This window comes from Vipera berus (genome assembly GCF_964194415.1).
Source record: "Vipera berus genome assembly, chromosome: 1".
NCBI classification, from domain to species: Eukaryota; Metazoa; Chordata; class Lepidosauria; order Squamata; family Viperidae; genus Vipera; species Vipera berus.
Genome location: NC_138202.1, coordinates 113695485 through 113707933, shown reverse-complemented (window position 1 = coordinate 113707933; position 12449 = coordinate 113695485). Strand labels below are relative to the sequence as shown.

The window sequence follows — 12449 nt, the reverse complement described above, 5'->3', positions numbered from 1 at the left end:
TGTGACAATAAGCTTGTTGGGAATTTGTGATTCAATAGCATTTCAAGCAACGCTAGTTCCTTACCTCTGTAATAAGTCTTTGTACAAGGGAAGAACTCATCAGATTTTACAGGTATCTTCATTACATGCCAAAATAAATCAATAAAACTAGAGGGTGGAGGATTAGTTTATAAAGGAAGGGGTGTTTATTTAGCACATATGCTGTCATCATGTACATATGTTATTGCACTGGCAAAGTCTAGTCCCAAAGATTGAGCTACCTCTAAGTAAGTAGCAGGTGTTTACATGAAACAGATGATGGTATTGTAATTTCTCATTGATAATTGCAGTGTCTGTAATCTCACCAACTGTGTTAGTTTCAGGGTTTCATATCCTGTATTAAAGGGTACATGAAAATGTGTGAGAGAATGAAGTTGAGAATATTAATGTTAATTGGCCCAATTCAAGATGAAACAATATCCTCAGAGAAGGGTTGTGTGGCTTGTTCTAAATCTGTCTGCTCTCTTTATCTTAGCCAGAAGTCCAAAGAAGCTATTTAAATCTGTACTCTGTTTGCAGAGTACAAATTCAAGCATTTCTTTATGTTATCATTGCATATGAATGATTTAAAGTAATAGTAAACAAGCTGTTGTTGCTGTAACGTTTTTTGTAAACACTCCTGTAATACATGGGAATGTTGAGGCGGATACTAGCAAATTCCATAAATGTCCAATGGTACTTCAGTAGATTCAGTGGATTCTTGGAGTTCAAGGAATTTTAATTGAAAAGAAATACTTATACCAGTCCTAACTAGCTTAAGTGAATTTCTTGTTTGGACATGAACATTTTATTAGTGTAGGTTTTTTTCTACCTGTTCGCCCCACATCATTTGGTTATCACTTTGCAGGAAATTTCTCCTGTTAACACTGCACAAACACTTGATCTTAGCCAAAAGGCCGAGAAGCGAAATGGTTTGAATAGGAGAGACAGACTGGTTCTTATAGAAAATACATGAAGGAATTTTGTTATAAATATGCATAGGTACCTTGATAGAAAAGGTTTGGGATGTTAGTCTTATTTTGAATCTATTGGATAATGGGGTATTATTGTAGATTGTGATGTTAAAGAAACTAATCTGATGTTGAATATAAAAAGGATAGTTTGTTTATTATAGAAGAATGGGTGTCTAAAGTTTTGAATCTTGCAGAGACGTCTAAGATTTTTTGTGTATTTGAAGGATCATTCACAGGAAAGATATGTTTCAGTTTGGAGGAGATGGATAGATTATATTTAGAACAAATATGGGATTAAAAAGTTCCATTTAGCTTATGAGTAGATGTTAGCGGGATATTGTTATTGGTACTTTGATTGTAGTTATGTTAAAGGGGAGTTAAAGCACATTATGAACTTGGTTAATTGTATATTTGCATAATTTTTATTTAGAATATGATTATTATAACTACAATCCTGTATTTAGCTCTGGGAAGTGGGGGGGGAAGTGGGGGGTTTTGGGGTGGGGGGCATTTGGGGGTAAAACTTTGTTTTTGTAAAACTTTTCAATAAAAAAAAACACTGCACAAACACTAACCTATTTCAAGTACTAATCACCCAATATTTCTCCCCCACACAATAATTTATAAGCTTTGTCACCAGAGATTGTGTCCTGCTTTTCTTTTTATAAGATGGAAGAGACAAAATTTAGTGGTTGGGTGAGAGAAAGTAAATTCTCTTCAAACAATTTTTAAAGCTCTTGGGGGAAAAAAACTTTATAGAAACATGGTGCATTACAGTGAAGAATTGTATAGCCTCATTTTCTGTTTGCTTTCAAGTTTCAATTCTAAACAACAGAAAGCAATCTGGAAGAAACCGGGGAGATAGTTGGCATATAGTGCTTAAAGTGTTGGAGATCCAAAGATCCACACTTACCATGAAATCTCATTGGGTGACTTTGGGTGAGTGATTCTCTCTGAATCCAAGCCTATTTCACAGGATTATTTATTGTGGGGATAAAATGTGGTGACATTCCAGTATATGCTGCCTTAAGTTCCTGGACAGTGGGGGGGAAAAAAGAGAAATAACTGTAACAGCAAAAAAAAAGCCAAAATGAGGAAAAAAGAATAAGTTAACAGTAACAAAATATCTAGCTGGAGTATTGAACAACATTACAAAAGCATTAGTTTGAGGGACAATGCATTTTGATTTCAAATACAAGATGAATAGTAGCACATTTATTGCATTATGAACTCACAATCTGGAAAGGATCCAGAGTAGACTGAGAGAGTGACCCAAAGCATCCAGGGGCTTTTTGAAGAACTATTAGTTTGTGATTGTTGTCACTGTAACCTTTGCAGGGTTTATTGTTTTTTGCAGGCTAATTTCAGAAAGGATAACATACCGTATGTATTTATTTATTTGCAGGCATTTGTATTCTGTGCTATTCCAAGTGGCTAGCATTCTGCTATTAGAAACATAAAACATACAGCGATACATAAAAATGACAATAATCATATGGGCAGCGTGCTCAATAATGGATTAATTCCTGTATTCACTCACACTGGAGGTGGAAGATTGGCATCAGATAGGGAGAGGGTTGGTGCAGGCCTTGTCTCTGTGCGCTGTCTTCTCATGGCTTGCAATGCATCTGCTTTTTCTTTTGCAGATGGTGAGCGACTGGGAGAAGAGACAGGCCCTGGCAAGCAAGCAGCTGGGGCCCATGTGCCCTCTCCTCACAGGAAGGCTGAGGACTCCAGCGAGAGCCAGGAGGAAGAGCAGATGGTAACTTAATTTGTGGCTGGCTTTGGGCTTTTTCTCTTTGTTGCTTATTGAAAAATAAAGATTTCTAATAATGTTTGTTTGGGAAGTAGATTGCTAGAATAGTAGGAAAATACTGTAGGGAAGTGATTCTTCCCGATTCCAGTATGCTTGGGGAAGGGGAGGGATACCTATAAGGAAGTGTTTTGAGGTATGAGCATGATGTAGACATCAGTTAGAAAGCCAGCAGTGCCACTACTAGGAAGACTATATCAGTATTAAACAGGAACATATGTTAATGGTGTCTAGATCAACTACTTGGAATCCACAGGGGATCACTTTGGGTTAGCGAAAAATTGTCTGGGGGAAAAAACGATTGCTAAATACCCCGAAAAAGGGGGATGGTATACTCCAGCTCCCTCTATCCCCAAACATGATGGACTTTTGCTAACAGGAATTGTGAGTTCATTCTGGATGAGTCATTGGTCTCTCATTTCTAGAGTTTCTCTGTTTCTCTGAAGTTATGTATAAGTAGATGGATGGTGCTCCATCTCTCCTCCATGTCTGAGTTTAGGTACAAACAGAAGATTAGCGCCTGTCGTTACCTGCTTCAAAAGTTCTTGGTGCAAAGAACAGTCTAACCTTCCCCCAAGCTTGGAGACCAAAACTCTTCCTCACCTTCTGTAGGTGCAGTGCTTTGGACTCTGATTTTCTCTACAACTAAAGAAAAATCAAAGACACTTTCCAACCTCAGACTGACTAAATTCATATATCATTATAAACTATTATTTGTTTTGGTAACAGCTTGTTGAACAAGATACAGTGGCCAAATCAATTTTCTATGCTAAGCAATAAACTATTTTTTTATTGCAAATTTTATTATTTAAAACTTTGGACAAGGTGTTAACGGTCTGACAATCCTTCTTGTCTTACATCATTTTTGTCTTTTATATACATATATACACTTTGTGTGTAAGGGACGCGGTGGCTCAGTGGGTTAGGACACTGAGCTTGTCGATCAGATGGTTGGCAGTTTGGCGGGTCCAATCCCGAGTGCCGCGTAGCAGAGTGAGCACCTGTTACTCGTTCCAGCTTCTGCCAACCTAGCAGTTCGAAAGCACGTAAAAATGCAAGTAGAAAAATAGGGACCACTACGGTGGGAAGGTAACAGCGTTCTGTGCGCCTTTGGTGTCTAGTCATGCCGGCCACATGACCACGGAGACGTCCTCGGACAAATGCTGGCTGGCTCTTTGGCTTTAAAGTGGAGATGAGCACCGGCCCCTAGAGTCGGAAACGACTAGCACGCATGTGCAGGGGAACCTTTACCTTTACCTGTATACACTTTATGTACATATCATTTATATACAGTTATAGAATATTCAATCTTACCAACCACCTTATTCTAGTAATATGTGAAATCAGCATCCTGTGTGTTTCTGTTGTGACCAATAAACTATTTTTTAAAAGCCATAGTTTCTGGATTCTCACCTCATGGCTTAGTACAGTATATAAGAGAGCCAGTTTGATGACGTGGTTAACGGCACCAGGCAAGAAACTGGGAGACAGGGGTCCTAGTCCTGCCTTTGGTGCAGTTTGGGTGACTTTGGGCCAGTCATTCTGTCTCAGCTCTAGGAAGGAGGCAGTGGCAAAGCATTTCCAAAAATCTTGCCAAGAAAAATGTAGGGACTTGCCCAGGCAGTTGTCAGGAGGCAAGACTGACTGGAAGGCACACACAAAAAGCCTAACCATGTCTTTAAAAATAATGAGAAAACAGTGAGAAATTGTATTACTGTACTCTGTGAAGCCGGTGTGGTTGAAGGAAGACTTTATTCTCTAGGATGTTAAGAAGGGCAGGGGTTATTAGCACTACTGTCAAGCTGTCCGATGCAATTACAGACCCCTGAAATATTACACAGTCAGTGAGGACTGAAATACAAGCATGACTTGGTTTTACCGAGGTATTGATATATTGTCTGAAAGTCAGTAACACCTGGCTTAGACAGTTGGCTAGATTTTTGTCCTGGTTAATAGTGGTTTAGAAGGATATTTCGGACTGTTGCATTTAACTTAATGTAGTCCAGCATGATTAATAATTAATATTAATAATCTGTACAGATTTGTTCCTGACCTCCAATATTAACATTTTCCGTGTTTTCCCCCCCTGGGAAATTTTCTCTAATAATGGTTTGTGGCTCTTGCAAAGGGTGGGGAAGAAGGTTGGTTGCTGAGGTCAAGTTCTGTGACAATTTTTAAAACTGGAGTTAAAGTAATTGGGACATCAACATCCCTTAAGAAATATCTTTGTGAATGAAAGAGATCCAGACTATAACATACTGGAGATTTTTTTTATTATTATTATTTATTTATTTTTTGGCTGCGGGGGATTATTTTTTAAGCAGCAATTTACTGGGCTTGGCAGCTGGCACTTAATAGCTGAAGGAAAAATTAGCAGGGCTTTTGTCTGCTGAAGTTGCAGAGCTACCTTGTTAAGCTGTCTCATAAGGCTGGTTAAGAGAAGATATTAACACTCCTGTAGAAGAGAATATCTGTAGTTCAGGGTTGAACTGTAGTACTGTCTGTGCTTGGTTGTTTGCTTGCGGACCAGTGGTGGGATTCAGCCGGTTCGCACCACTTTGGCAGAACCGGTAGCTAATTTTTTGTTGCCCAGGCCAAGAATGGATTTCCGGAACTAGCATCCACACAGAGAACCGGTTGTTCGCATATTTGAATCCCACCACTGTTGCAGACGTTTCATTCACTAACTAATGGGATGTCTGTAAGCAAACAGCTAAGTATAGAGGAGCACCAAGGACTCCATTAAAGCTCCTGTTAGCATATTGCTTTGTGATAAAGCTTTGGCTCTACCAGAATTGTTCTTTACCCTGGCTAGAAATAGTAAGCAAATTGGCACATAAAGAGCTTGATCTGAAAGGGAGGGAAATGATTCTGTGCCTGCCGATGATAACTTCCCTTGTGACGATGATAGTGGTGATTATGTGAAAGGGATCAGCACCTCAGAATACAAGTTGTCCTCAATTTGTGGACGACTTACAAGAGTTCATTTAGTGACCGTTCAAAGTTAATGGCACTGAAAAAAGTGACTTACGACCATTTTTCACAGTTACGACCTTTGCAGCATCCCCGTGATCATGTGATCAAAATTCAGATGCTTGGCAACTGGTTCGTATTTATGACCGTTGCTGTGTCCCAAGGTCATGTGATCACCTTTTACAATGTCAATGGGGAAGCCGGATTCACTTAACAACCAGGTTACTAACTTATCAACTGCAGTGATTCACTTAGCAATTGTGGCAAGAAAGGTTGTAAAATGAGGCAAAGCTCACTTAACAAATGTCTCACTTAACAACATAAATTTTTGGGCTCAATTATGGTCATAAGTCGAGGACTACATGTAGAAGAGAACATATTGACAAAGTTGGGTGAGAAGTAATGCAGAACACATAACATAAGCTAAAGAAGAGTATTGTATGATACTTGGCCATGTTACATGGACACAAATGTTAATTAAGTCCCCCACATGAGCAATAACATTTAACAGTATGTTGATTACGTATCTTTAGAGATAAGGGCATAGTAGGACGTGCAGAAGCATGTCTCTCGCAGCAGTTGGCATGAAAAAAAAAATAAAACCAAAAAAGTATAGTTGCTGTCATTTTACTAATGATTTAACCATTTTTGTAGTCCTTAATTTTGGTTGCCTTGTTAGGATGGGACTTTTGGAGCATATGGCTTTAAAACGAGGTACGCCTAAGCATGCTGACTTTCTGATACTACATCTAATATCTTGGACAGTGCCTGTAAGAGTTTCCAGTTCAGATCATGTTTGCCAATGGTGTTCCTGCATTTTCCCAGTGCTTTTTCAGTCATTTTTCTGCTGCAAAAGAATCAGACTAGCTTCATAATCTTTCTGATTGATAGCACTATGAATTGTTCATTTAGAAACAATATTTGGCTAGACTGCCCACGGAGCTGTGAACAGAAACCAAAACTCTTGAAAGCCTGTTTATCTCTAATAGTAAATTTTCTGGAACAAATATTCCAAAGCCAAAGTATGCAGATATTTCTCAGTTAATTAATTATACATATTTGAATTAAATTGCCAAGTTATATATGACATTGGCTTTTCAAAGAATCTGGAATGTTGTTTCACTAAATATATGTATTTCAGTAGCAGATATATATAGGCCATCCACAGGCAGTGGTCACAGTAGTGACAGCTCATATTTGTTGGCAATCCAAAAAAATTACACACACACACATACACACACACTCACTCAGGATTAATGAGAAAGCACCTTAATAAGAGTTCATCAACAAGAGGAAATATATAGAAATTGAACGCCCGCCCCCACTCCCCCATCTCTTTCTCCCCATCCACACAGACCAAGACAGACACATAAGGGCATTCCAAAGACATCATACATAAGCTTATCCCCTTGATCTGAGGTCAGAGGCTTTTCTGAGGAAGGAACTTCCTGCTGATATCTCCAGAGAGATTGTGGTTTGTTTGTTTTTTAAATAAACAGTTTTATACCTTCTTTGCTCCCCCTTTGGATACTATTTAGAATTAAGGGAGCACCTCACCGTGTATTGCAGCTTTTCTTCAGCCCAGGATAGAGGCTAGCACTAGAGATGACATTGTGTGGAGGAGCAAGAAATACAAGAACCATCCACTGGAAGCAGCGATGGCCTCCCCTTGAGTGACTCCAAGCAGCATTTTGTGGAATCAAGTCTTTGTACAGACCACACAATATTTCTTTACCTTCAAGCTGCCAGTGTTATACTGCAGAGCCTCACCAGTCTCTTCTGAATTCCAGGCAGCAATGCAACATTGTTGGCAGATTTATCTTGCAATGTGACCACAGCCTGGATTCAGAATCATGGCAGCCAAGATATTAGTTAAAAAGTTGGTCAGTCACAAGATTAAATTATGGGCTAGGTCGATAGAGTACCGAAATTCCCACAATGGAGGAATGAATTGTAAAAAGGGCAGAATTGGCTGAAATGACAAAACTAATCTATTTGTCAAGGAGAAAAAGACGAGTGCTTTTTTAAAGGGTTGGAAACTTGTATGTTTTTTTCCCCTGAAATAAAAATGAAATGATAATTTATGGAATTAATGATTGAAAAGATGAAAATTAAATTAGGGATTGACGGGATTTCTGGAATAATAGTTAAGAGGGAAGGGAGACAAAGCTTTTGCTAATATCTGTTGAAGGGAAGGTTGGAAGTCATTATAATTCATTAGTTTATTTCCTTTATTTTATTTTCTTGGAGCTTTTTCTTTTTTCTTCTTTTTTATTTTCTATTTTTTCCCCTTCAGATCTGACTTTTACTGTGTATAAATTTCTTAACAAAAATAATGAAAAGTTGGTTCTTAGACTTGCCTTCCTTCCATTCTGATTGTTATATACTGAGCTTTTGGGGGTTTAATCACATGTGCTGCTGGAGAACTAACGGTTCTCCAGCAACCCAGACAGGACGTCTCCAGTCCTGGCAGCAGTTAACGTGGTGGGAATAATGGGTTCAATCTGATTGGTTGTTCAGAGCATGTGGACCATATATATTGTGCAACATTACCCCAAAGCCTCAGTACAGTCCAGTCTCACTACAATAAAGCTATGATTCTTCTGTACTCACCTGCCTGGCGTCTTCCCTGCTCTTCAGAACCCACAACACAACAGTGGCAACGAAGGTGGGATCCTGTTTCACCTTAAAGAGCTGAACTCATGAGGGGTCGGCTTTACGTGCCCTTTACATACCCCCCCTCTCCCTCAGCTGGCTAGCAAACTACGTTAGTGGCCATTTGCTCAGAATTACCCGTCTGAGCTCAAGAAGCAGGATCAGAAATGCAGGAATTAGTCAAGATGCCAAAGGTCAGCAAATTAAGGGAGTTCGATATTCGCCACCCAGAAGAATGGCCGTCATATCTTTCTCAAGTCGAGAATTACTTAAGGGCAAATCAGATCGCTGAAGATGGGCTCAAAGCTGCAACGCTGCTATGCGTCTGTTGTGATTCAGGGTCAGCCTGTGGGTTCGGCAGTTGGGTCGGACGACTCAGAGGAGGAGGAGGAGGGGGGTGTTGAAGAGCTTGCTGAGGGGGTTGGACAGCTTGATGAGAGCCCTCAGCCAGGCCCCTCTCACCTGGTCACGACGCAGACCCAGCTGTGTGAGCCTGACAGCGTGGATGAAGATGACCCACAGCTGGCCCTGTTCAAGGACGCCCGACGCAGGAGGCAGTCAATCAGGAGTAAACAGAGGAAGGCAATGGGGCTCCTCGGAAGGAGGCAGAGAGAAGCCACGCCCTGAACTGTATAAAAGGGGGAATGCATGGGAGGGCTGGTTTGCTGAAGGCAACCGCTTGAAAAGCTCCTGTTTCTTGGTTCGTGTCTTGTTCTATTTGTTTTTGTATCATTAAATTTGGCAGGCGTAATTCCAGCCTCTTGCCTTCTTGTAAAAGGGGTTGTCCCTGCCTTTTCTGCAGGGCTGGTAGCAGGCTGGTACAGAACAGCGTCTGTGGGCCAGCAATGTTCGACCTCGCAGAAAACCTGTTTGCCCCCACGCCAATCGAAGCAGTATCATTTGCCGACCTCAAACAAAAACTTAAGGACATTTTAAGCCAAAAATGTCAGAAATGGCGTGGAGATTCAAGTTTGACCAGAGGGTACAACATCCAGGAGAATCGGCAACAGAATACATCGCGGGCCTGTGCCAGCCCATGCCTCTTTGCAAATTCTCAAACCTTGAAGAACGCCTGAGGGATCGGCTCGTTTGCGGCCTCAGAGACAAAGCCCTCCAACAGAGACTATTCGCCAGACCCAATTTAACATTCTTGGAGGCACAAGACGAAATAATGGCCGACGAAGCAGCTGGAGGAGCCGTGTAAGTAGTGCAAACCGCCAAACCTATCAAGGCCGAAAAAACCGTTCACCACGAGGTCGCTAAATTTGGCAGCGAACCAGCAGTGGAAGAAGAGACGGAGATAGACAAGCTACAGAACAGCTGGGCGCACAAGAACGCAGAAATGAACAAAAAGAAAACACAAGGCAGTTCTCTTCTCTAGATGTATGGGGTGCGGAGGCAACCATTCCTGCGCAAACTGCAGATTCTGTATGGCCACGTGCAGGGCCTGTGGGAGGACTGGACATATCGCGGTCGTATGCCGGGCTCGCCAGAGAGACAGACAACCCAAGCATCAGTCGGGGGAACTGGCAAGGAGAGGTACCGGGGCCCAGGGTCCAACCAGTGTGGGTTTTTTCAAAAGCCGGAGAAGTATTTGCCGCACAGGGGCTCGTTGACCCCTTAAATCTAAATTTAAGCTCTCCATTGAACTGCAAGGCATTCCATGCAAAATGGAATTGGACTCCGGTTCAGCAGTCTCAATCATTTCACATGAGACATTCAAATATGTCTGTAAACGCAGCAATCACTGGGTTAAATTGAAGCCCTTGAGCATTATCTTAACTGACTTTCAGAATGCCCAAGTTAAAATTAAGGGGGAGGCCACCATATCAGTAAAATTTAAAGCATTTTCAGGGCACCTGGATGTTGTAGTAGTAGAGGGTCAGAGAACAAGTCTTATAGGACTTGACTGGTTTGAGGTTTTAGGAATTCAGATAACAGGCATCAACCGAACGCAGAATACTGACCTCAGAGCTGTCTGTGAAGAATACGCAGATGTGTTCGATTCTAAACTAGGAACTTATACCAGCCCACCTATTTCATTTAAATTAGACCCCAGTGTAATACCAATCAGAGTCAAACCGCACAGAGTTCCTTTTGCATTAAAACATAAAATCAATTCAGAAATTGATAAATTAGTAGAGCAAGGGGTATTACAGCCTGTTGAAGGGGAGAGTGGGAGACCCCTATCGTCACCCCACTTAAACCAAACAGAGAGGTTTGCATTTGCACGGACTACAAATGTACCCTAAACAAAGCTTTAAATCAGCATGCCTACCCGGTTCTGATAGTCAGCCATATTCTAGCCTTTTTGCAAGGGGGCGCCATTTTCGCTAAGCTCGATTTAGCGCAGGCGTATCAACAACTGCCAGTAGACGAGGCCACAGCAGCGGCCCAAACAATAGTGACACACAGAGGAGCTTTCAAAGTCAAACGGTTGCAGTTTGGTGTAAGCTTAGCACCAGGGATATTCCAAGGGATCATGGAACGCACCCTCAAGGGCATTCAAGGTGTTTGCCCGTATTTTGATGATGTTCTCATTGCCGGAGAATCCGCAGAAGTATTAGCAAATAGGCTCAGGGCTGTCTTACAAAGACTTCGCGATGCGGGCCTTAAACTGAAAAAGAATAAATGTAGTATTGGGGTCTCATCAACAGAATTTTTGGGGTTCCGTATCGATGCCAGTGGAATCCACCCCGCAGAATCAAAGGTAAAGGCCAGCAAAATGGCTCCTAGTCCTAAAAACAAAGCAGAATTACACGCATTTTTGGGTTTACTGAACTTTTATCACACATTTCTACCTCATAAGGCAGCTATAGCAGAGCCCCTCCACAGGCTACTTGATAAGAAAGCTGTATGGCAATGGACTAGTGTACATGAAAAAAGTTTTTAGGACCTTAAGGCCCTCTTATCAGAAAAATCCACAGTCACTCATTACATAGAGTCTAAACCTGTATGTCTTGCATGTGATGTATCTCCTTATGGGGTGGGGGCAGTTTTAAGCCACATAGAAAAGAATGGGGAACAAGTTCCCATAGCATTCTATTCCAGAACCTTATCTGCTGCTGAACACAATTATGCACAAATTGACAAAGAAGCCTTAGCCATAGTGGCTGGGGTCAAAAAAAATCATGATTATTTATATGGAAGAAATTTCACTGTGTACACTGATCACAAACCCCTTTTGGGATTATTTACAACAGATAAACAAACCCCCCACATATTATCCCCAAGGATGCTCAGGTGGTCTATATTTCTGTCTGCTTATAAACTCAAGTTAATTCATAAACCTGGAAAGGAAATGGGCCATGCAGATGGCCTCAGTAGACTACCCCTACCACTTATAGATCCTAACTCAGCTCCTGCTGCAAGAATATTATCCATACAAGATTTGCCTGAGTTCCCCCTCCATGCTGGGGACATTGCTGCAGAAACGGCCACAGATAGAATTCTAAGCAGAGTTTTGTCATGGGTATTAACAGGATGGTTAGAGAAAAGTCCAGGCCCTGAATTCCAAAGTTACTTTGTTAGAAGGCATGAATTGTCTGCACATAAAGGATGTTTGCTTTGGGGAAACAGAGTCATTATTCCCTCAGTATTAAGAGATAGAGTATTACAGTCCTTGCATGAAGGACACCCAGACATAGTGCGCATGAAAGCATTAGCTAGAAGCTACCTTTGGTGGCCAGGTTTAGATAAGGCTGTTGAGGAGCAAGTACACGGGTGTTATATCTGCCAAAGTTCAAGGCCTGAAATGCCCCAAGCACCTGTCCATAGTTGGGAGGAGACTCATACTCCCTGGTCCAGGATTCATATTGACTATGCTGGGCCTTTTCAAGGACAGCTCTTCTTGGTAGTAGTGGATAGCCACTCAAAATGGCTGGAAGTAATTCCGGTTCCTAATATGACTACTGCTAGGACCATCCAGGTGTTGAGAAAACTCTTTGCTACACATGGGCTACCTGATGTCGTGGTTTCAGATAATGGGGCTCAATTTACTGCTGCTGAGTTTCAGG

At 41.4% G+C, this 12449-nt stretch overlaps 1 protein-coding gene across 1 annotated transcript in view; it reads left to right on the top strand.

The window, feature by feature from the left end:
- B4GALNT4 (beta-1,4-N-acetyl-galactosaminyltransferase 4) overlaps positions 1–12449 on the top strand; it is a gene marked incomplete at both ends in the record, with an annotated part of 245336 nt that overhangs the window by 133342 nt on the left and 99545 nt on the right. Inside the window, one exon of the mRNA XM_081313323.1 lies at positions 2639–2754. Within this exon, the coding sequence (XP_081169449.1) occupies positions 2639–2754 (116 nt within the window). The remainder of the gene's footprint in view (positions 1–2638; positions 2755–12449) is intronic.